This window comes from Gadus chalcogrammus, chromosome 13 (genome assembly GCF_026213295.1).
Source record: "Gadus chalcogrammus isolate NIFS_2021 chromosome 13, NIFS_Gcha_1.0, whole genome shotgun sequence".
Lineage (NCBI taxonomy): Eukaryota > Metazoa > Chordata > Actinopteri > Gadiformes > Gadidae > Gadus > Gadus chalcogrammus.
Genome location: NC_079424.1, coordinates 17079969 through 17106590, shown reverse-complemented (window position 1 = coordinate 17106590; position 26622 = coordinate 17079969). Strand labels below are relative to the sequence as shown.

Below are 26622 nucleotides of genomic sequence, written 5' to 3'. Positions count from 1 at the left end.
CTGCGGGACTGCACGAGGTTCTGCAAGCCATCAAACCATTTCTTTTTTTGCGAGGTCACCCGCAAAAAAACACGAGGAATAAACACAATCTGGGCGGCCGCCGCAAAGGAACAATTGTGATTGAAAAAAATTGTCTGTTAAGCACTGCTGCACAATGATATAGAGACAGATCTCGTGTTTGAGATACGCATGTATGCAGACACACACACACACACACACACATACACAAACACACACAAACAGACATACTATATATAAACAGATCTCTATGTGTTCACATTTATAGATATAGAAATGCATAGACATATCTCTACATATATATATATATATATATATATATATATATATATATACATAGTTAAAAATAGTCAGCGAGGAGATGGGAATGGGAGAGAGCTGTGGAGGGCTCAGCTTTAATATCTCCAGTGAATGCAGCTGACTGAGCCACAGAAGAGCACAGTCGTCCCTGATCCTCATAAAGAAGCCTGCGACTGGGGCCCGGCACAGAGGCAGCCCCCTCCATTATGGATCAGAAAGTGAATAGGAAATGAGCAAGCCACTCTTCCGCGGCTAAGAAATATGTTTTTCAGTTCTTTTTCCCCATTTCTCTGTCTGTCGCTGTTGTCCCTGGAGTGCATGATACCTTTTATCTACCCCATCATTTTTTCAATAGTTCAGATTTCTTTGTTTCGTTATCTGGGGCTTATTTTGTTTCTTGACTATTTCTATTTGACACATTGCATCACCTTCTTTTCCTCCTGGTGGGCTATGGATTTGTTTGGGTTGCTCGCATGCGCAGGTTTTAAAGTGGCTGCAGTGTGTGTGCATGTGTGCGTACGTGTGTGCGTGCATGCGCGTGTCTGCCGGCGCGTGTGTGCTAGATGTCCTTGTGCTGTTTCTGACACCAGCATTGTGCTTCATCCCTCCCCGCGGTGAGTTTATTAAAAATCCTTTCAACGCTAAACTGCCCCTGCGGCACTTTATTTCTCCATAAAAAAATTTGACTTAAAAAAACACAGACTAATATCCCGTTCTTTACAGTGTAAACAGAAGAACGACCTTCCTTTTGGCTGCTGCACGGTCTCTAACGCCGGGAGTTTTTTGATGCGATGCACAAAAGAAAGAGACATTCCACATAGCTACGTTACATCAAAGGAGATAAAGAGGGTGCAGGAAGAAAAAAACGATTTGGAGAAGAAAAGGTGATAGCCAGCTGATATGGCCAGCGTCAGAGCAAGGTGAGTGTTTAGTATGCCACCAGAGCTAGCCCGCGGATAACCTTCGGATGGAGCCGTCAGCCCTGCTTTTTAAATAAAGATTTGGGACTCTGAATCAGTTCTTTGGACAAACAAGTGTGTGTGTTTGTATCAAACTCATCGGATTCACCCGGGGTTTTGAGGGAGCTCTGCCACAGTTTGATGGCAAACTTCGCCCCGCTGGACACTCTGTTTACATTCAAAAAGCTAAAACGAAATGACAAAATGGAAAAAACTAACAAATGCCGGCGGTTTAGATGATGCCTCACTTGGTTTTTCAAATGGAAAAAATAAAGTCAAACTGAGTTAAGTATTTTGTGTGTGGGCAATTTTTTTTTTTTTTGATGCGTTACACAAATGTGCACTCAAACGCACACACACACACACAAACACACACAGACAAAAATGTACACGCACTAGCACACAAACTGCTGCCGCCATCGCACGCCATTAACTAGATGAAGGAATTAAATGCAGGATGGGGATGGCGAGGGGAAAAGGGGGCAATTAGTGGGAGAACAAATATTAATGGAAGTTAAGCAGTGACTCACAAACCCAATTACTATATTCAGCAGGCGATTTAGTCTAGCCCTGCGAGGAGCCCGTTGGAAGGTACCGCCGCGCACAACGCCCCCCTCCCCCCCCCCCCCCCCCCCACGCATTAACAATGAAATTAATTCTCCCCACATTCTCAGTAGAACAGCGGCAACACACTATGCCATTACTACATCCCGCCGTATAAAGCCGACCGCCGATGGAGGACGCAGAGGCCAGCACTCTCCTGTCTTCCTCTGCCCGTACAACCCCCCCCCCCCCCCCCCCCCCACTGTGTGTGTATGTGTGTGTGTGTGTGTGTGTCTGTGTGTGCCCCCCCCCCCCCCCACAAACACACACACACCCTACCCCATCCCGCCCCGGGGGAGCGTGAGGGCTGGGAAACGTCTTCATTCTCCTGCTGGAGAGAAAGGGTCCCGGGGAAAAGGGACAATGAGCCCGCCATGGCTCTGCTGTAAGCTGGACGGGGGGGCGCGTAATTATAGCAGCCACCGGCGGACAATGGCCGACAACCGTGAGGCTCAAGAGGAGCGGGGATGAGGAAGACATGCAGAAACACCCCGTCCCAACACGCACGCACGCACGCACACACACACACACACACACACACACACACACACACACACACACACACACACACACACACACACACACACACACACACACACACACACACACACACACACACACACACACACACACACACACACACACACACGCCACAATCAGCACACCTGCAACCACATGCTCATACACACGCCCCCTCGGTTTAAACATTCAGGCAGCTGAGTTGAAAACACACACGCACGCACGTACGCACGCACACACACACCCAAACACCTAGACACACAGATGTGGTATCCTGGCCAATCACTACAGCCCTCGGGCCACTTGAAATTCCCTCCTGGCACACACGGAGCCGGTGAGGCTGGGCCAATCAGCCGGGGGCTGCCAGCGCGGGGAGAGACCAGGCAACGGCGCCGGGCCCGGGCAGACACTGGGCCTGCCAACGAGGGGCCGGCGTGGAATGTGTAGTGTGTGTGGGAGTGCGACGGGGGGCTGGCGGCGGTGCTTAGGGAGGGCGGGGGGGGCTGGCGGCGGTGCTGGGGGAGGGCGGGGGGGGGGGGGGGGTGGGCGGAGAGGTCAGGGCAGAGTGGAGCGGGATGACAGTTATTTAGCGATGGGGTCGGGCCTCTCTGTCACTCAGCGCAGCACTCCGCCTTTGTGCTGCGGAGGAGTCGCTAATGGGACTGTCACCTGCTAATTGTCTGACTGGGAACACAAGGAATAACAACTGACCTCCGACACACACACACACACACACACACACACACACACACACACACACACACACACACACACACACACACACACACACACACACACACACACACACACACCTTTAATCATCGCCGCCATGACAAGCATGGGGTGCATGTGTTTACGCAAGAAAAAAAGGGCGACAGACACAAGATTCATGTGAACATAACGCGCACACAAAAACACACACACACACACACACACACACACACTACTCACACACACACAAACACTTAATTTCCCCAGTGCACCTCAGCACTGCACTGGGGGATCATTATTTAAAACACAATGGGCCCTATCTTGAAATTTATTTGAGGAATTTCTGAAGTTGTGGAAGAAAACCTTATTCTATGCGTGAATTAGCCCATATTATTTGGCCATAAACTGAGCCATTTGCAGTTTGAAATTCATGTGCATGTGTCTCATCGGAGACTGCAGAAGCGCTGTCAAAATATCATCTCGTCAGATTCAAATGCGCTCATGGCTCAATGGGGATCAGTCAACGGACGGATGCAATGGGCACGAGGGGTAAAAGGGGATGGGAGCTGGCACTCTCATTGGTTTGTTGCACGTTACGCCCAAACCACACCTACGGGTAATTAGGCTACTTCAGACCAGCAAGAGTCATTTTTCGTGCAGGTACACTAGCGACATCGCCGTAGAACCGCCCACAAAGCTACTTGCGCTTGGCGCTTCTCACTTGCGTTTCAAACCGTTAAAATAGGGCCCAATGCGTGGCACTAATCATTATGAGCTGTGATGAAACAAATATTGTGGGGTAGAAATGAACACACTGAGTTTCATTTCAGCCTCAGTGTGGAGGTAAGGTGCAATCCAAGTGTCGCTGTGCTAACTTACACTCCCACACACACACACAGACTCAAAAACACACACATCATACACACACACATGCACAGCGAGATTCTACAGCAGCTAAGAATGAAACCGAATGAATCCAGGAACTCGGTAAGAGGATACAAAACAAAACAAAACGTAGAAACCCTATCTTCCACCTTTATGCTAATTTCTAAGTTGGGAAGACTTAGAAACAATTACTAACTAAAGTAACTAAGACATTGCACTCTGTGTAGTCCTCTTCTTGCCTGTATTGTTTCACACTGGTATAAATAGAGGCTTTGTGATTGGTTGAAAAAACTGAATGAATATGCAGAATATGTAGAATTCTAGCAGTTTTAGGAAAAACAAAACTCTGGAAAAAGCTCACCTGGCCAGCTGTCCAACCCTCATTACCATAGAGCACAAACTTCAGAACATAAGAAAAGGTTACTTCTGAATCAGGTAGAATCAGCATGCCAATGTTGCCCACGCGAAAGGAAAACCAAACCTACCATCTCCTCCACTCTATTCAGATAACTTCAGAATAACCTCCCGCCACGCGCTTTGGAAAAGCTAACTCGGCTGCTTATGCTTTTCCTGAAACTCTTGCTTCAGCGGGCGTGGGCGGGAAAACCTCCATTCATCGTAACTTCAATCCGTTCCGCTTCTACCGAATTCTACATTTGTTGGCCCGCAAAGGCTGCTTAACAAACTAAATCTTCAATAGCAATCTATGACAACGTCTCATTGGACATATTTCCCTCTTCAATTACTGCTGATTGAATAACCGTATTGTATTGCTGTGAAACGTTCCCACCGCATGGCTCAGAGCTGTTCGGAACGTAGGAACAGTGGTGTTTGTTGATGTCCAGGTTGCAAGGGGAAGAGAGGGCTTCAAGGCCCTGAGAGCTTTTAGTTGGTTTTGCCTCATTGGATATACTTTTTTGTGCTGCAGGAATTGGTTGAAATGGGTCTGCCACAAATGGCCTGAAACTAATGTTGGCCCTTCTCACTCACACAATTTACAGTGGTTTCTAAATGGATCCTATTTTTTATATAGTCGGCAGCGTCTCTCTCTCTCTCTCTCTCTCTCTCTCTCTCTCTCTCTCTCTCTCTCTCTCTCTCTCTCTCTCTCTCTCTCTCTCTCTCTCTCTCTCTCTCTCTCTCTCTCTCTCTCTCTCTCTCTCTCTCTCTCTCTCTCTCTCTCTCTCTCTCTCTGAACTCCCACACACCTGCTCTCTTCAGTTTCGGAGCAAAAAAAAAAAGCCTCTTCTCCAGGTTTAATTGCTCTTTTCCAACCAAAGATACACCAGGTAAAAGGCGGCAAAACGAGAGGAAGGAGAACAAAAAGGCGTTGCCATCGTGGAGCCTAGGGAGGCGGAAGTGTGGAGAAAGCTAAAACTTTGAAAGAATGTACGCGGCCACTTCTGTGACAGGCGTGATGAAGTGCTGAATCCCCACTGTGTCTTTCCCTGGCCCGGCCTGTCAGAAGTGAAGTGTTGTGCCGCTTGTTGTAGGACTCGGGGACGGAGCATCACACAGTGGTGTGTGTGGTGCAGCCCTCAGCCATACCGGTTAGCCTCTGTACCTCGGGTGACGGGACTCATGGCGTCCACACACACAAACACACACACACCCCTGTACGATGTGCCGTTAAGGATAAACACAGAACACAAAGACACACAAACGTACATGCACAACCTTACACGTGCATGCAAACACGCACACATACACATGCTCAGCCTTACACACACACACTCGCGCACAATCACACACGCACACACACACACACTGAAGGGGGCCCCCAGGGTATAACAGGGCCACGCTGTGGGGGCGGCTGGAAGCCCACCTCCGGCCGGCTCTAGACCCTGCTGCTGCCTGCCTCTCCCCCAGGAGGAGTGCTCTGCCCTCTGCCTGACAGGCTGGGGAAAGGTGCTTCCTGTAATCTATAGCCTGGTTCCACAAATGAGTGCTAGGGACTCGTGTATGTCCTTGAGCATGTTTGTATGCTTGTATCTGTGTGTGTGTGTGTGTGTGTGTGTGTGTGTGTGTGTGTGTGTGTGTGTGTGTGTGTGTGTGTGTGTGTGTGTGTGTGTGTGTGTGTGTGTGTGTGTGTGTGTGTGTGTGTGTGTGTGTGTGTCTGGAGATGTGAGTGTGTGGGTCGGTGTTTGTGTGAGCTTGTGTATTATGCAGGCAAGCGTGGATGCTTCTTCGTAACTTTGTCGAGGTCAAAATTAATAATGAATAAAACACAGAGTGGCCTGTTGGTGCAGGGGACACTGGAGAGCCTCCTGGAGGTTGGGCTGATGGACGCTGAACTGAGAGACCACTTTTATAGCGTATGTAACTCAAACATACTTAGACTTATGATGACATGAAGATACATACCGCATGTAAAACACGTTGATGTCCACACTGAAGTAAATATGTTCATGTCGCAATATTAACATATTTTCCTGTCTCGCCATCTCGCATACGGTGATAAAAAATAGATAGAAACGTGTCGATAATGTATTATGGTGTGCTTGTCCATTGTCTGCTTGTGTACCGGTACAGCATCCAGAGGCATGGCTGTTAATACTATATGTCTCTGCCTGCCTGCTAGCTCCAGCCTCACACAGCCTATGTGTCCTGCACACTGAGCCAAACCAATCATGTATTTCCTCCCTACAGTCTGCTGTACCGCCCTGTGTGCACCGACTAATAAAGTGCTTCAAAATCTCAGAAACTGCATCTCCAAGCAAGAACAAACATTTCTTTCCCGTCCCAAAAAAAAACCAAAGTTGTCCCGAAGTACAAAACTTTGCGGTATAACGGTGCATTTTAGAACCTGTCACTCACCCTGACAAGCATCTGGGGGAATGGCCCTCGGGAGTTTTCGGGCACGTTGATTGGTGGAATGACCCAGTCTCTCTTCTGTCGCCGCAGACTGTTGGAGGAGGAGCTCCTCAGATGCTTCCGGGGGAACTTGATGAGTCTGGGCTGCGAGTCCCATGCTCTTGACAGCATCTCTTCAATGCCGACCTGAAACAAACCAAGCGCACAAGTCAGCTGCTGTTGTATCCGGGAGAGGGGGAGTCGGGGCGCAGCCCCTCATTTCCACAGTGCTACATTCCCGGTGACAGCCCGGAAGATGGCGAGAATAAAACGGCATAAAATGACGATCCATCTGCTGGAATTTGAACGCCCTCAAAATGAAACCTATTTCTCTCCGAATGACAGACAGGCCTGGAGAAATACACAGAGTGGTGGAAAACAACAGTTGTTGAATGATGGGGCTCCCCCCGGTCTGTAAATAACGTCCCAGACAGCCCCCCCCCCCCCCCCCCAAACCCTGGCTCCATTCTGGGGAACTACAGCAAAAAACATGCTCAAAGGCTCCACGAACAGGGAAACATATGGTGGGCTCAGATCTTCTACGTAGCTTCTTCAGGCTGACTGCATGGCCGCAACCCTTACCCCTCCCCACCCCGCCCCACTGCTCCACCCCCGCCACCCCCCTTTGATTCATTCGGAACATAACGTGCCCCCACCCCCGACCCCATCTCCACCCCATCTCCACCCCCAGCTGAAAAAGGGGTTGCTGCACTGTGTATAGTTACTACATCAGATGAAACACAGACTAATACTCAAGAACGCGGTGGTAATCAAGGCAGGTTGCGGAGGCAGGGGATAAAGGGTTTGGGCTTCAGATTAGTCCTAGCAGCAGGTGGTAGGTGCTGCCGGTGAGGTTTGTTTATCAAAGGCCGCTGCATTTCAGATTTTCTTGGAAAACGTTTCAAAGAGGGGAAGTCGAGGTGGATTTATCCTGGTAGACGACTTCGATTCCCAAACATCGTTTTTTTTTTTTAAAGGGAACTATAATCGACAACCTTTTTCTATCTCTGTGCCTTTTCCGATATAAATGAACATACCTTATGTTCAGTAGCATTTAAACGAAGGTACTTCCAAAAAGCCATTACCATTACTAGGTAAACAAGGTTTTCTCGATATCAAATCTTTTTATTATACTTCACACGTGGGAGATGCGACACAAACAAAATGTTAATTTGTTAATTATGGACCCCATTTGTTTTAGAAATGAATTTAATAAGTCACAGGTTTGATTTATGAGGCTCTTAATACATAATTTGTATACACTGTGTTGCTGGTATGTCTGACAGATGGACGGTAAAGGAGTTTGGTTTTTAATGACTTTCACTTCTGTTTGTGTCAACTGTACTAAACAACCGCATTCAAGCACTGTGTGAAAAAAGAAACATGATTCATTTTTGTTGGCGCGACTTACTGGTCCCAGCCCACAGCACCAAACGCTTTTGTGTATAAACACAGGGGCCACGAAACACGCTGATGCCTGCTTAGAGGCATGATAAAAGGCCGTCTCGCTGGGTCTGGGAGGACTACGTATAGCAGGGGCGACACATTAGTTTGAGTTTGCGGCGGGCCATAAGAGACCAAATGCAACTTAAATCGGGCCGGCCCTAAGTGGTGTACGCTTTAAAATATTGAATTCTCCAAAAGTTGACGAGTGCATTCGTCAGAGCTTACCCTGTGGGTATCGTAACAGCGCGGAAATCATGTTGCTTTTCAAACATCACCTTCTGTTTGTAAAGTCGGAACATTGGGTTTTTATTGACTTCAATTAATTAATTTATTCTTCCCAACAACTTGAAAGAAAATCCATTGTTCTTTATTGACTTGTCTTATATTTGACAGGGAAATTTTGCAAGTTAAATTGATTAGTTAGCATTGTTTTCTAACGCCTTCTGAACTCCTAGGGGCCTAGTGGCAGCGTGGGCCTTAAAGTGGCCTTTAACATCACCACACACACTCAGGGATACCTCCTTCATGCCAACATGGAACAGAAAGTCCTGTATCATGTCAACATTTTTGTACAATTTCCCGGTTTTCCAATACTACCAGCCTGTGTCCTTGTCTGGAGGAGCCCAATAAACGCCACTGTAACAAAGACAAGGCTACACCCCACCTAGGCGGCCGCCACGCTCAAACTAGGGTACTTTTATTGGGCTCCTCCAGACAAGGACGCAGAGGGGTGGGGCTGGGAAACTGGTTGATTGTAAAAGATTGTGGACAATGATGCAGGATTGTTTGTGGTGATTGCTGGTTTAACCTGCGCACATTGATTGCTCAATGTACAACAGGTGTGCAGCCTCACCCAGCCCCAGAGTTCAATCAGTCTGACTCAGGCCAGGTGAGGCTGCTTAAACCAGCCATGATCAACACGCACTCCAACAAGCTGTTTCCCTTTTCTGTTTTTATGTAGGTCATACCCGAATGATGATGTAGGTGTTTGTGTGCATATTCTCGTCAGATTTTCCCCAAACTCTGCCTTGCAGGGTTTTTTTCCCCTGAAAGTTACTGACCTGGTTTTGATAGTTGCAGCAACAATGTTTTTGTTTTTATTACAGATTTGTGTATCATATTGCCCTCAAGGCAGGTTGAACTATCCCCCAGGCTGCCAGTCTGACCCCTGATGTATAGTGAGTGCTAGAGATACAGGCTGGTAACAAAGGTTTATCTAACACATTTGATCAAGCTTCTGTTTGTACTCTTCACAGTTGATGGAGTTGAGCTGATGCACAGCCCTGCAGACTTGATGCACAGCCCTGCGGTGCGACACAACGGGTTGGATGAGGAGGGACACACATGGATGACTTTGAGATGGATGGATGATTATTGTTTCAAAACTGGTTGACTGATGTTTATAATTGAATGACGGATGGATTGACAGATAACGGATGGATGAATATATGTAAGATGGATAAATGATGGCTGGATGGATAGATTGTTAGAAAAATAATAGCTGGATGGATAGATAGATGATGGATAATTATAATTCAATAATACATGGACACCATATTGAGCTCCACTCATCCAGAGCTGCTCAAGGGTACTGACGGGGTTTGGTGGTGGGTGTCACTGTCCACCGGTCTGTTACTGAGTGGCAGGTGGCATCCGACGCTGTGTCTACATCCATGTGTATTGTTTGAGAAGTAGAGTGGTTTGTATATGTGTGTGTGGGTGTGCTGACAGACACAAAATCAGGCTGAAAAGGTCTTTTCATTTCTAAACATATAATAAACAACACCATTGGATGACGGTGATTGACTTCAACACCAACACTATAAAACATGCACAGCAACCTACAGCGGACAACTCTGGCCGATTACGTCGGTTTGAATTAGGATGGGAAATAAACGAATACACACAGAACACTCAACTATATAAACAACTATAAACCATTCCGTGCTCTACCTCGATGTTGACGCTCGGGCGAACGCCGGGGCCACCACAATGGGGTCCTTATCGGCCCGGGCCAGCCACAGGCGGATGAGCGTCATAAATCTCAAGGCCCATTCGCTGCTATCAACCCGTCGGGCTCTCTGATGAAGGTTCAGCGCTAATGAGTTAGAAGCCAGAGTTGGCGAGCTGCCGTGCCTCCTCTGTTGCTAAACCAAGACAGCGGTACAAAGGAGCGCTCAGGTTTCACGGGGGAATGGTTCCTCAGAGAGGGGGCGGTGGTGGTGGTGGTGTTGATGGGGAGGGATGGGATGTTGGCAGAGGGGAGGTGGTGGTGGACTTCAGAACACGGGAGTCAGTCAGTGTGAAATCACTTTCCCAAAGCAAAGCAACATGGCTCCCGAGGATCTGGCAGGGAGGACGGCGAGGAGGCGCTCGCCCCCCTTCACCTCGCTGGCGCGCTGGCGTACGCACACGGCACATCTCTGCCTGTTCCGTGTTCACGTTTGATCGGATGTTTAAATCGGTTTCTCTATCCCTGCTCTTTTTATTTTTTGTCCCCCCGCTACAGAGAACGTCTGCACTTTCAGTAGAAAAGAGGGTTTGTAGAAGTAACAGGGAATCCTGATAGCCGTGATTATAACCTTGATCCATTGCATTTCTTGGCCTAACAGGAACACGGTGTACTGTATAGCAGCAGAGCTCTATACTATGAATGGAAGGGCCATCGGTTGGTTAAGGAGATGGTAGGGGTTTGGGCATCTCGCTCAGGGATGCACCTTGCGGCAGGGCGTTCATCTCATCTGCCCCCAACAGGTGAGGATTTCCTGGGAGACCTCTGAACAATTCATTGCGAGCAAATCAATAATAATAATAACAATAATTTATTGTATTTATGAAGCACTTGTCAAGAAGCCCAAAGCGCTTTACATAGTGATTGAGTTGTGTTTCCTGCTAAAAACAAGCAGAAAGGCTTGTTCTAGCAGCCGAGAGGTGTCAAACTCAGTGGAGCAAAATCAATGGTCACGGCTCTCAACTGGGAGAGGAGGTAAGCCAGCGTAGCATGAAATCGGCAAAAAGGATTCGGAGATTCATCACAACACTACCTGTGTGCGGTTAAATTCCTCTTCCCGGCTATACTGGACATTTACTCTATACCACCTATACTGTTGGATTAGGCATTGAAAGATGACAAACTACCAATATGCTTCAAAATTATTGATAAGATGAGGAGGAATCTTCCTACAATACAAGTGGGGAAAGAATATGAACCTTCTCTGGTTTACATAGGACCAATGTTTCTGCAATAGAACGGCTGTATCTATTCAGAAGTCGGCCTGTTTTAATGGAGGACAAAACTACAAGTTCACAATTTAAAATCGGAGATGTCAGCACTTCAACTGCAGCTCTCATTTCAGGCCAATGGAAGAAAATGAAAACCACCAGAGGCCGACGAGAGAAATGATCTGCAATTTCTCACTATCTGTATTTCAGGCCAAGTTGTTGACCTGTGAAATGGGTAGAAATCTGTAGGCATCTTATGATTTGATTTGAAACTTTAATTCCACGAAGAACCAACTCCATTCATCAGGCCTAGCTCAGACCATGGGCCCTATTTTAACGGTCTGAAACGCAAGTGAGAAGCGCCAAGCGCAAGAAGCTTTGTGGGCAGTTCTACGGCGATGTCGCTAGTTTACCGGCGCGAAAAATTACTCTTTCGCCCGGCGCATATCTAAAAAGGGTCGGTCTGAAGTAGCCTAATTACCCGTAGGTGTGGTTTGGGCGTAACGTGCAACAAACCAATGAGAGTGCCAGCTCCCATCCCCTTTAAGAGCCATGAGCGCATTTGAATCTGACGAGTTGATATTTTGACAGCGCGTCTGCAGTCTCCGATGAGACAGATGCACATGAACTTCAAACAAATAATATGGCCTAATTCACACATGGAATAAGGTTTTCTTCCACAACTTCAGAAATACTGAGTCCTCAAATAAATTTCGGCAAAGAAAACGTATATGATATAACATATGATACGCGGTAACTGTGGTTATATTTAATGATATACGCATTACATTATAAACATCGTTTCTTATCAGTATTCTATGCATTATCGTTATCGACTTGTGTTCCTAATATGCATGTGTCCCCCCGTTAATATACATTGCCATGGACTGTATTATGAGTTACGTGTTTAGTTTGCGTGTGTTTAAACAGATGGACGCACACACGCGCGCGCGCATTCATTAATTCTTTTACACATACACACACGCGCGCCCGCATTCATTCATTCTTTTTAACACTCACTCGCGGTAAAACAATGTTTTCTCACGATCAAATACTCATCAATCCTAAAAATTATGAGCATATACACGATGTCTGTGTCAAGAAAATATGTTTTTTCTGTACGTGTTTGCAGAGGAATTGATTTAAAAGTACAATTATTACCGCTGTATCAGCTGTTCTTTCCCAAATAATATACCAAGAATGTGTGGCTAGGTAGATGAGAGAAGCAAAGTGTATGCGCAAGGTGCACAAGCAACATTATGCATGCACCCTTAAAATAGCATCTGAACAACGCGCCACTGACTTTAGACCAGGTATTCCCTGGGTTGTGGCGCAAGTGGTATCTGAAACTGCAAAATAGCACCAGGGAACGTTTCCGCCAGAACACGCCTCCTCCTTTCGCCGAACCGCCCCTTGGGGCGCAAGGTCAATAGCAACGACACATGCACCAGTGATTAAGTCAATTGCGCCGGATGCAAGATAGGGCCCCATGTGTCCAAAGCAACAATGGAAAAAAATAAGCAATAAAAAATTGCTGTTCTCACTGCCGGAACAACAGACTGTCACAACTGGGCATATTTTAGGATGTTATATAACTAAGAGCCCAAGTTGGCAGTTCCGTGTTAGGGTTTATCACCGGTGGACGGAGTACGTTAGCTGACTTTAGCTGACCACTGAAGATTTTATGGCGAAAAGGGAGAAAATTACAGCAATGTTGGAGGTGGTAGTTATATTTAAGTACGGAGAGGGCTAAGAATGAGTAGAGAGAGCAGTACTAAGGCCATGGAGAGGCAGGGAGCCATGTGACTATTTGCTGTTGCCTGCACTTGTTTATCACTCCGGACGTGTACTCATTCCAACGGGAGCGCCGCTGCCCCGAATGGAACCTTCGACCATACCTCTTAGTGAAGGAAGACCTGTCCTCCAGAGAGACGCCGCATGCGTATGAGAGGAAAGCACCTGTTTCAACATGAACTGTTGTTTCAATATGATTTCATACAGTAATGCTTTTTTGGAACGCTTGAAATGTATCTCTTCATATATGATTTATGGGAAACCTGGTCTATCCCATCCCCACTACCAGGCAGAGCTACCTGGGGACACTGGGATAGGACCCAGATCACAACAACAACTATAGTGGCCAATAATTGATTGACACCAAGGGAGCCACACAGTTTTCTCGTCTGTTTATCCATGTAACTCTTGCTCATTGTCTAGAAGTGATTAGTTTAAAAAAGTGAGTTCCTTCCTTCACTTCTTTTCTTCAGTCTTTACCTTTGTTGTTGCACACATTTCCATTTAGAAAAGGCTGGGAGAAGATCTATAAATAGACTTCATTCTGGATTTAAAATGTGAGCCAACCAAAACCCCCACAGATCAGGAGGCGCCGTGAGAACATATATTTGATCAAGGTTTTAAAATTAAAATGCAAGCTAATTGACAATCCTTTTCAAACTTTATTCTCGTTGAGACACTAAATCAAACTAATGCAAAGGAATAGTGGTGCAGCTTCTTCTCCATAGGGGTTAATTGGAATAAAGAGGAAGAAAAAGTCTTTGATTCTGCTAAGCAATTAAAAAAATTAAATGTCTTCCCCCCCTGATGAGGCAAATTCTATAGGATCATTTCAATTTCCTTCGCAAAACATTGAATAAATTGATTTTAATTATTTACTACAACAATCCCGTGGGGAGTAGGTTCAAACTATTTAAATAATCGGTGTTCTTAAATTCCAATGCAAACCCGCAGTATCTAAGGAAACACTTCAAGAAATTCCCGTTAAGGCCATTTCGCTATTAAAGCACAGTATCAATTTAAAACGTCTAACTGTTTTTTCCAAATTTTGATCAGATTACTACAAACACAATTATTTCTTGTTTCAATTATCGAAATACCCCCTGGCTCCCGCGAGACGTAGCGGGGAACATAATTGCAAGGTCCGACCACATCACCTGCTTCTTGCCACCAGACGAAACATAGGATCCGCCCGAGTGAAACACTAGCCCAATCATGCTCAATTATTTCCCATTCTCCCTTTATTGCGCTGCAAGGAGTGGGCAGAATTCTAATCCAAGCTCTCTGCACCTTGCTGAGCTACATGGGTCTTGGGGGAGGCTCCTGTCATGATTAGGAACACGGAGGAACACGGCGAACGGGAGCACCGGAGGGAATGGTAATAGGCTGGCGCCGGAGAGCGGACTGGCTCGGAGGATGACCAGCCATTTGTCTTTGCATTGTGTCTAGGGTTCCTGCAGAAGTACGATTACTGTGTTTTAGCGGAGAAAGCAGACGCACACTTTCCACTGTTTACGCAACAGATGGCGCGTCTGACAAAGTGCGTTCTTTCGCCTCGAGTTTAGTTACACATCAGATCTATCAGGCGCTGTGTGTGTGAATGTGTTTCGAGGTATGGAAAAATGTGGAAAGTGTTGAAGGAATCCTCGATGAATATGGAGAGAGCATGTCATCTGTGTAGAGGTGTGAAGACGTTTCACGTGGAAAGTGCCCCCGAGGGAACCTCATGCAACAATGCTCTGCAGCTATTACATGTTAAGCTCAGGGAACTTGAACCCTTTGATGCTCGGTCTGTCTGAACCATGACACTCTGCTCTCTCCAGCAAAAGCTACACTGTAATCTGTAAGGTAACTCCTTAGAAAAGTAAACTTCCTATAAAATAAATAACATATCAATAGGTGTGTGTAAGATTGTGAATAATATATCTATAGTATACAATGCTATTCAGGTTGTGCTGTTTACTAGGCAGCATTTTTTGAGCTTGCTAAACTCAGAAGTTAATAAGACCAAAACCTTACACAGCCTCATCTCACTGAACTCACTGTTTGACGACCTGAGATAAAATATCATATTTGAAAAGTCGTCCGCATGGCTGTACGTACCAAGGTTCTAATAAGCGCACTGTTTCAAACAGTAATCTCTTTTTAATTACAGAAATTAACTTTCTACCATTATTTATGTGGATGTGAAGAGGAGCAGGGTGTGCGCCTCTGACTAAACTATGGTTTTGGGGTTCAGTCATTAAGACGTTATTGCTGTTTGAATTGCCGTTGGAATTGCATCTGGTTGCGCGGCCGAATGCCTGGTTGCATCACATGGCTAATAGAAAAAGTATTAAAGATGATGTGTGGACCTTTATTAGCCATGCATCACATGGTTAATAAAGAGTTTATTTAGGACGATGTGTGGTCCTGTTTCAGATATCCATCACTTGGTTAATAAAGAGTTTATTTAAGATGATGTGTGGACATGTATCAGATATGAGTACTCGGTTTCCCGCTCAGATTACAGTGTTGGTTCATTACCCCTTGAAGACTACATGCAATGTCCAGAGAACCATGTAGATTCATATAAACATGCACAGGGGGAATCTACTGTAAAGGTTGAACCATAATCAGCTCATGTGTTTGTAATACACATACTGAGACACATAATGAGACTTTAATCACATTGTATAATGACATTATACAACTCATAACATTTTCATAAAGTGCCTATATAATAGTATGTATGCACATTTGCATGCATACCGTATTTTTCCCTAATTATATGTCAATTTAGGATATAAACTTGTACTCAAACTCATGTTTGAGTATAGAAGTTCAAGAATACTGATTGTCACATCTGCATCAAAACTCAATTTAGAGTTTAATTCTATAAACATGGTTAAAGGTTAGGGGCTGCATTATTTGAATATGCCTGTGCATAAGTGTCTGTGTGTGCATGCATATTCCTGCATGCGTGTCTTCCTTTGTGTTGTGTGTGTGTATATGTGTGTGCTTGTGTGCAAGCATGTTTGTGCGTGTGAGCCTGCATGTGTGTGTGTTCATGTGTGTGTGTGTGTGTGTGTGTGTGTGCGTGTGCAAGCATGTGTGTGCGTGTGTGCGTGCATGTACATGCCTGCATGTGTGTGTGTTTATGTGTGTGTGTGTGTGTGTGTGTGTGTGTGTGTGTGTGTGTGTGTGTGTGTGTGTGTGTGTGTGTGTGTGTGTGTGTGTGTGTGTGTGTGTGTGTGTGTGTGTGGGTGTGTGTGTGTGTGTATGTATTCCTGAAAGTGTGTATGCCTTCATGCAGGGCCGCCGCTCCCCATACGCAGAGTACGCACAGCGCGTAGGGCCCCAAGTACCTGGCGGGGGCCCCTAAAATTAAGGTTGCTAAAAAAAATTCATGATAATTATTACATTATTACATTACAAAAATATATATATTTGTTAATTTCTTAATTGTGTACCCTATCACTCAATTTGGGCAAATTACATGTTTTTACCTAATACATAAAAAGAGTCCCCCTGCTTCCCTGAAATGGTACAGCCTTCAAAGCGCTCGTCTTTTCGCTTCGGAGGCAGAGCATCCTTTCTCAGCACAGTTTATTTTCTAAACTGAAACTCATTAAAACATATCCACGGTCAACAATGGGACAAGAACGCTTAAGTGGCACATAGGGTGTCTTATGATGACTTGATTAGCGATTTTGTTGCCTGGAAAAGTCGTCGTGCACCTTTTTAAAGCCTCTTGCAGCTGGTGAAAATGCACACACAATTTAGTATTGCGCACTATCCAACAGTTACAGTTCTGCATAGTGTAGGGAAAATATTTTGATTAGGACAATACTGCACTTTGAGGTAGTGGGTGAGTGAAGAATATTTGCGTGTGTTTGTTTGTTCTTCCTTTTATACCTTATTCATGTGCATAATTATTTTTCGTTCATCTTTGGAGCCTGCAGTTGTTATTATATTTTAACGCTGCTGTTTAGAAAGTTATATATATTACTTATATATCCCTGACCAATTTATTATTTTTAGGTTCTCCAAAAGCTTAGCAGCAGCCTTGCCTGCATGTGTGTGCGTGTTTGTGTGTGCGCCTGCATGTGTGTGTGTGTGTGTGTTTGTTTGCATGCACAGCTGTGCTACCTGTGTCAGAGGTATTGAGGGCGCGTGGCCGGCCACCGCCAGCTTCACGGTGGTCTCCCAGATCCGGGTGTCCCGGAGCCCCCGGGCCGTGACCATGAACTGGACGGGCTTCGACAGGTTGGCCACCTCCTGCTCCACGTACACGGAGCCATCGGAGCGCACGCTGAAGGCCGGGTCGCTGCTCACAAAGACCACCTCCCGGTTGTGCAGGCAGCTCTCAAACTTCACTGTAGAAACGGGAGCAGAGGGAAAAGGTATGAACAGGGCTGTGAATGTACAACTTACACACATAGACCGGAAGAAATATGGATGTCATGACCGGGAAGTCCCCCCCCGTGCACACAAGCGCTGAGAAGCCCTAGACTTTGCGTTATGCCTCAGCCGTTGTGTAAAATTTTTGCCGCCTTCAGCGGAAATTATCCATATTTGCCACATTAAGACGAAAACTCATTAATAATCAACCCTTAATAACTTTTTCGTTAAATAAAACCGTTGAGCGGGACCTCTCAAAATACACGTTATGGAGATTAACTTGCCACTGAGATGGCAACAAAGAAAAAGATTATCCCCCTTGTATTACACAAATTAAATCACATCTACGGATGAACGGTGCGCAGTCCTTTTGCGTCCAACCGCCCCGAACCGCCTACAGGCTGTCAGAGGAACTGCACCTGAATGGCTTCCATAAGTGCTTAAAAAACAAGTGGTCATGGCTTGACGCTTGACTACTATTCATTAAGAATCCTGTTCCATGTTCTGTTAGAATCCTGTTCCATGGATCCTGTTCTCAATTTAAGCACTAATTTACACTTATTGAGTGGACAATAGGGTGCAAACCCTGAATCTTACATCTGGGAATTAAACCTCCTTGTGTATCTTATCTCAAGATTTTTAATAATATTTTTTTTTATATCAGTTAACAAACATTGCTTATTTCCTTTGGTTTGTTTATCCAGGGAGAAGGGAGTGTCCATCTCATTCGTGGATGTCATTCCATATTTATCAATCAGGCTGCTGTGTGCCAGCGCTGTACCATGTGACCCCGTATGCATGATGACATAAGAGAGAGCGAGAGCGAGAGAGAGAGAGCGAGAGCGAGAGCGAGAGAGAGAGAGGGCGAGAGAGAGAGAGGGCGAGAGAGACCGGGAGAGCTTGATGCTGTATGACCATTAAACTTTCATTAATATTAATACTACATTATACCTGAGAAAACAAGAGAACAAGGCAGTGTAGATAAAGCATCTATAAAATAAAAACCTTGTTGCAGATATTAAAGATTAAACATTACATGATAAATGATCATGTTGTCATTTCATGAGAAGTGACTGCAATCGGTTCCACTATCCATTTCTTTTAAATGTAACACAATTACTAGCTATGTGCACTCGCATGCACCTATACACACACACACACACAAACACACAGATACACACCCACAGACACACAGCACCTCCTGTATTTAACCAACGCGATCGTATCTCACTTGTCACCGATAACATGACAAATTGATTTCATGAATCAATTAGGAAAGCGATCCACGGCGGTCAGCTTGCCTTCTAAAACGAGCTGCGGTGATTCCCGCCCGCTCTGCCCCGTTTTCCTCGAGCCGTCCATTCCCCTTGTTCGGCCATCTTCCTAAGAAGGGCCGCGGCCACAACACACACATGGCCAGCCACATGGTCGCAGTACAGTGAGATCCTCCTCGCGCCGCACCCCGACGGATCACGTCCTCAGATGAACGGCGGCGATAACGAGCAGGAGAACGGCCGACACACGGTTGGCAATGTATCCATCCCTCATCCTCAAAGACAAACATAACTCCACATTTCCGTCACTTCAAATACGGCTGCCGGATGCGCGCAGTCCGGGACCCGATGGCCCTAATGTGAACATAATGACCCTGTTTCAGGCCTAATCTGTCACCGAGCAGAGACTTAACGACAGCATGTGACAGTGCGTGATAGGCCTGAAATGACCAGGGCAGAAAATTTAGTTGGCAGCTTAGCACAGGCTGATATTATGCAAATTACTTCAATTAACTTGAACGGAATGGGCTAATTGTTTTCAGTTGAAAGGTCTCTTGCGGCAAAGCAAGGCTTAAGGGGGAGTCCACTCCAAAAGGTATTGGTGGTGTGTGTGTGTGTGTGTGTGTGTGTGTGTGTGTGTGTGTGTGTGTGTGTGTGTGTGTGTGTGTGTGTGTGTGTGTGTGTGTGTGTGTGTGTGTGTGTGTGTGTGTGTGTGTGTGTGCGTGTGTGTGTGCGCGCTAACATAGGCATAGGCGTAAGAATGTATGAATGTAGGCATGCACGTGTATGTATGTATGCGTTGGTAGTACAACTAAGAGTTAAGTAAGGAATATATATGCCTTATTTGCTACTAATTATTATTCTGCACGCTGTGGTGGTATTAGGGGCAATTCCAGCTTTAAAATGTCCTTTATATATGGTAAGTAAGGCATATATAATCCTCACTTTAGATGAGCTCACACAAAATACTTAATTAAACAATCCAACTACCTGACAGAGCCTTTACATCTAATTTATAAATGCTTATTAAGATATAGATATTCCCCACTGCAGATAAGTTCTCACAAACCTATGTTTTCTCATAACCTGACCTTATTATGAATTGCAGCAGTTTTTGTCTGTTTATAAAGCATTATATAAACACATTGTAAATCGTTTATTATCTTATGAACCTAATTGAATTAATAATTTGTTACTGATTATGATTAGCTTACTAATGAGTATTCATGCATGAGCAATGTCTTCTAAATTAAGAATTCACTATTTGTTACTGCTACTACTACTCAGTCATTCTAAAGTGCTACCAACTATTATATATATATATATATATATATATATATATATATATATATATATATACATAAACACACACCTCTGATTGCATAACAATTCATTTAGAGTATTACTGCCCTGCCAAGCTCAAAATATGCTAACAACCATTGTGTTGTTTGGCAACCTATTTTGCGGTCTTGATAAACCACATCGCTTGGCAGAAGAATAATGATTGGCTTTCAATAAGTGTACACATTTCATCTAGCCTTCATTTGGTGAAATCGTACAATGTCTTCTAAAGCATCACTTTAAATCACCGTTAATGAGCCAGTTGAGGCCACGTATACTGCGGACTGTTCACTGAGCTACTGTTCACTGAACGGCTGTTCACTGAGCGACTGTTCACTGAGCGACTGTTCACTGAGCGACTGTTCACTGAGCGGCTGTTCACTGAGCGGCTGTTCACTGAACGGCTGTTCACTGAACGGCTGTTCACTGAGCGGCTGTTCACTGAGCGGCTGTTCACTGAGCGACTGTTCACTGAGCGGCTGTTCACTGAGCGGCTGTTCACTGAACGGCTGTTCACTGAGCGGCTGTTCACTGAGCGGCTGTTCACTGAGCGGCTGTTCACTGCACACATTCACCTGGACAGGATCTATGGATGATATATTGTGCCGGTTCCTCCGGCCCTGATGGATGTTTGCACTGAAAAGCTGACAGAAAACACAACCAATGTGATTCCTAGCATACACACAATCCTATGTGTTTATGCTCCTGTGTGTGTGTGTGGGTGGGTGTTTATGTGTGTGTGCATCTTAGTGTGAAACCGAATACTGAAAACCGGATGAAGGAAAAAAGTAGAGATGTCCGATATTATCGGCCCACCGATATTATCGGCCCGATATTAGCATAAAAATGTAATATCTGTCAATATCGGTATCGGATTTTTTTTACCTTAAAAACGTTTTTTTTTTTTTTTTTTTTTTTTTTTTTTTTTTTTTTTTTTTATTTATAGCTCAAATAAATGTTTTCAAAATTGTGCAGTACAGTGCACATTGTAATTGACTCATATTTGTGCATTTATTCAATTAAGGTTATTGAGTTTTAGTTAAAGAAACATACTGCTATGTTGCACATAGTTGTTCAGGTACAATGTTTTATCATTTGTGAAGTCAAGTTTGCCCTATTTGTTGTGGGCATTGTCAAGATTATCTCAGGGAGAGTGTAATCCAAACTGTTGTCTGAGACCATTAAAAAAATAAAAATAAACATGGCACTTTTCCCTTAAATTAAGTTGAAGTATTTTTCTTATTTTGCACAGACAATGTTAACATTTGGAAAGCCTTGTTGCATTCAAGAATGCATCCAGTGGGGCATCACAATAACATTAAGCATGTTGTGTTAATTCCACAACAGGAGATATGTAATGTTACCTAAATTAGGTTTGAGGAAAAATAACCCAAATATCGACATCGGTATCGGCTGATATCGGAATCGAAAATTTAGAGTTGGACAATATCGCATATCGGATATCGGCAAAAAAGCCAATATCGGACATCCCTAGAAAAAAGGTGTACAGATGTATTGACCGCCTACCGTAAAGAGAGCGTTTCATTTCAGAGCCGTGAGAGGGAAAGGGGCCCCGACTGAGGCAGGGCTGAAATGAGCCACAGCAGGCTGAGGTGGCACGGATGAAAGTTGGGTTTTTGTTGTGTATTGTTAAATCGTGTCCCTGGCGCCAGCCTTCAGGATGAATGAAGCCAGGAATAAAGTGTTTGTTTTGTGTCACGCCACCACCAACCTCCCCATGGTCAGCAGGAGCCACTGCATACACACATACCCACACACATACATACCCCCCCCCCCCCCCCCCCCCCCACACACACACACACACACACACACACACACAACCACACATCAGTGCATGGAGCCAGCGGCCCATATTCAAATGGAAGAAGAACTGGACACGTGCACACTCACACACACACACACACACACACGCACACACAACGCATAAACAAACACAGCTCAGGTTTAATCAGTGCTGCCTGAAGAGTCACTTCTTCAGCTGCCAGGCTTATCTGGGCCAGTTTGAGGAAACAGTGAAGACAGAGAAGAATGCAAGCCTGGGTCAAAGGGGTTTTGACACACGGTTGGATGTTTAAATGTATGCCATTTGTGCTCTGGTTGAAACACACTCATTATGACAAGTCAAATGTATTTACTTTGTGTACGTGTGTGTGTGTGTGTGTGTGTGTGTGTGTGTGTGTGTGTGTGTGTGTGTGTGTGTGTGTGTGTGTGTGTGTGTGTGTGTGTGTGTGTGTGTGTGTGTGTGTGTGTGTGTGTGATTATCATTGAGGTTAACTAAGTATCTGTGTGTGTGTGTGTGTGTGTGTTTGTGTGTGCGCGCGCATGTGTGTGTGTGTTGATGTGTGTAGCTGCATAAACTAGATTGTGTGTATGTGTCTCCCATGTGCTTGTGTATTTGTGTGTGCATGTGTGTCACCCTGGTCCGTGAACGTACATGTGTGCGCGCGTGTGTGTTCCCCGCATGCTCCGAGCATCGCCCTGCCTCCTCGAGCGTGTCTGAATATGTCCTCCGTTTGCCGTGTACTTGTCCATCCACGGCGCCGCTTGGCAGGCTACCGAGGCCTGCTGGCCAGGGAGCCCGGGGAGCCCGTGTCATTCTGCCTGGCTGCTTCTCTCCTACAGCCCCCCAGCAGCCGCAGCACACAGAACACACTGGTTCAACAGAGATGCTAGCGCTGGACAGCGGCACACATAACAGGCTGGTTTAACAGAGATGCTAGCGCTGGACAGCAGCACACAGAACAGGCTGGTCCAACAGAGATGCTAGCGCTGGACAGCAGCACACATAGCACGCTGGTCCAACAGAGATGCTAGCACTGACTGGACAGCAGCACACATACAACCGTCGTCTAACAGGGATGCTAGCGCTGGACAGCAGACATAACAGGCTGGTCTAACAGAGATGCTAGCGCTGGACACAGACACAATACCACGAGGATCCAACACACACAGGCGTGTGCACAGCCGCACGCACACACACCTCGGATAAGCATACAAGAGAGGCACACATAATCTCACATGCAAGAACGGAAAATGAAAGCTGGAACGCGTGTGGTTTTTCCATCCACATTTTACTCTCTGCCTCGCAGACGCGCCCACACACATATGCACAGCTCACAGACTTTTCAATTTCCTATCATCCCTTATCAGAGGTACATCTGTCTACTCCGTGAGACGCAGCTGATGGAAGTAGACAGCCCCAGTGTGTCACATCACATGCACATCATGTATAAGACAGACACTAATGGGGCACAAGCACCTGCTGTCGTTTCCTCTCCATACATTTCCGAATATCTGCATGCCCCCCCCCCCACACACTCTCCACTCCCCCTCCACCAATCCCCCTCGCCTGATCCTCCCTCCCCGTGACTCTAATCCCCTGTTCCTCTCTCCTCTCCCCCACCCCTGTCCTCCCCCATGGCCCCCCTAGGCTCCATCTTCCTGCCGTGGCGTCTACACCAGCATATCAACTCCCCCCTCCTATATCTGCCCTCTTTTGGCTTGAATCTCCGACTAGCCATCATTCCTTTCTTTTAGCCATACACAAAGGGCTGCTCGCCACATCGCCCGCCATGACCAGGACAAGACACACAAAACCACCTGCCGCTTCTTGCCTCTCTTTCTGTAAAACCACCAGCCAGAGAGAGAGAGAGAGAGAGAGAGAGATACAGTGAGTGGGAGACGATTACAGAGAGAGATACAAATAGAGAGAGAGCAAAAGAGAGACAGAGACAGAGAGAGAGAGAGAGAGAGAGAGAGAGAGAGAGAGAGAGAGAGAGAGAGAGAGAGAAAGAGAGAGAGTGAGAGAGAGAGAGAGAGAGAGAGAGAGAGAGAGAGAGAGAGAGAGAGAGAGAGAGAGAGAGAGAGAGAGAGAGAGAGAGAGAGAGAGAGAGAGAGAGAGAGAAAGAGAGAGAGTGAGAGAGAGAGAGAGAGAGAGAGAGAGAGAGAGAGAGAGAGAGAGAGAGATACAGTGAGTGGGAGACCGTAACAGACACAGAGAGACAGTTAAAATACCAAGAAAAATAGAGATAAGGAGAGAGTGAGAGAGAGAGGGATACAGTGAGAGCATGAGAGAGAGATGCTGACGGACGGGAAAATGAAACTAAATGTTGTGACGTGACATCACAGCACTCAGTGTTTTGCGGGGCGTTTCATGTCTGCAGCTGCACTTTAGAGTCGGCTGCTATAGTGCACTGGAGATCTGGGGATGCAGCCGGCCCTCGTAGGGATTTATGATCGTCTGCAACAACGTCAAATATAGAGTATTGATTAGACAAGCATGCCCAACAGAACCAGCGAGAGGAGGGAAAGTTGGATGCTCGAAGTAAATCAATGAAGATTACCAGCTTCCTTTTACCAAGTCCTGGGGTAAAACATACAGTCGACAGCTAGATGAACAAGAGCAAGGTCTGTTAAAAAGGGCCCATATGGAACATATTGTGCTCCTTTTCTTTATTAAGATGCTATTTATCACAGTAGTGGTTCCGGGGCCTGGTAATAGTTCTCTCTGGTGCCCCACTGATTTTCTCAAAGAAACAGCAAAATCAATTCCTCCCACACAATTTGCAAATAACAGTGTTTTAGCGAGGCTAAGCCCATGATAGACAGCATCACTGCTACTAAACCCGACCTCCGATAAACAAACACGTCACTGCAGCAAGAAATTGGCAAAGAAGAATGCTTCAGTGTTACCCTAGGGGCACACAAATCAGACTTAAGATGAATGATTTCAGATGAATAACTAAAGTCTGACGACAGACTAGCTCCGGGCTTGGCGGTCGGGGCATTTCCCTCCTCTTCGGTTCATGTTTGTTATGACCCATCGTGTTGCTGAAGTCGGGGATCTGGCCATGCTTAATTGGACAACACAAACTCAGCACTAGCCAGCACTAGTTGACTCGAAAAAGAAAACGGTAAAGGTTTCCAATCAACACTGTGTTGACTGAGTACTGCAGCAATCCAGTAATTAAGGCAATGTGCTGCTCTTCAGTAGCACATCACTGTAACAAAACTGCCATATATTTGGACATTGATCACATTTATCCAACCAATTAATCTATCTGTCAAATCATCCATCCATTCATTATCCAATCTACCATCAATCAATCAATCCATCAATTCCTCCATCGCCCCATCCAGCCATCAATCAATCCATCCATCCATCTCCCCGTCTACTATCAATCCATATCCCCATCCATCCATCCATCCATCTAACATCAATCCATCCATCCATCCATCCTTCCATTTATCTATCCTTCCCGATCCATCCATTTATGTGCCCATGCATCCATCACTCTTTTCATTCCCCATCCGTTCATCCCCCAGCTGGTCATCTATTCATCTATTCATCCAACTCCCGCTCCATCTTGTTTACTCCCTCGTTAACGGTCGACTGCAGCCCGTCCCGGATGGCCGCGGACATACGGCGCGAGGACTCCCCCGACGGGATGTTAGTGGACCACGGGGTCGTGCACATGCCTCCAATCAGGTCAATAAAGGGTGGGTGTTGAATTAGCCTAACCTCCACGTCTCGCCCTACAAGTGGAGCACAACTGTGTGTCAACCGCTGAGCCGCTGAGCAGAAGCGGGAACTGAACCCGGGTCCCTGGTGGCGCCGGGGGCAATACAACGTGCCGAAAGGAGAGGCATGGAGACGGCATTACACGTTGTGCTCGAGTGACGCCCAGCCGCGGTAACCACCGCAGTCAAACACGTTTATTTCAAATGCTGCCTTTTGCATCTCGACCCTGCAGGCGTCGCGGTGACCTGCAGGTACGTCGTGCCTTTCCTGGGGAGGGGGGAAGAGCTCAATCTGTGGCTGCTCCGTACGCCCACTCTCGCTTTAGACGGCAGAACAGAAAGGCACATGTGCTTCTTTCAGGGCTTTTAACTTGTGTGTTGCGACCGGTGTGTGTGTGTGTGTGTGTGTGTGCACGTGTGTGAGTACCTGCACACGTGTGGGTGTGCAAGTTGAGGTGGAGATGTGCACATCTTCTGCCTATCTTCCTCTTCCTGCGCCAGCCTCCTCTGATCCGTATGGCAGGAAGGGGGGGCGGCAGGGGAGGGAGAGTGAGAGGGTGGGTGCATGGTTGTGGAGGGGGGGGGGGGGGGGAGATAAAGAGGGAGAGCAAAGCAAAGCACAGCGGATGCAATTAAAAGACTGGGTCACAGATCGCCGTGCCAACCGTCACTGTGATTAATACACCTCTATTCAGCCCAGAAGCTTATTCTCTATACTTGTGTGTGTAGTGTGTGTATACTGTGTGTAGTGTGTTTGTGTATGACTATGATTTTGT

At 46.1% G+C, this 26622-nt stretch overlaps 1 protein-coding gene across 3 annotated transcripts in view; it reads right to left on the bottom strand.

Annotated features, from left to right (window-relative positions):
• cdh4 (cadherin 4, type 1, R-cadherin (retinal)) overlaps nucleotides 1-26622 on the bottom strand; it is a 200982-nt gene that overhangs the window by 59212 nt on the left and 115148 nt on the right. For all 3 annotated transcript variants that reach the window (XM_056605501.1, XM_056605502.1, XM_056605503.1), the window contains 2 exons: nucleotides 17439-17665; nucleotides 6810-6992 (listed from right to left, as the gene is read on the bottom strand). In XM_056605501.1, coding sequence (XP_056461476.1) covers nucleotides 6810-6992; nucleotides 17439-17665 — 410 coding nt within the window. The remainder of the gene's footprint in view (nucleotides 1-6809; nucleotides 6993-17438; nucleotides 17666-26622) is intronic.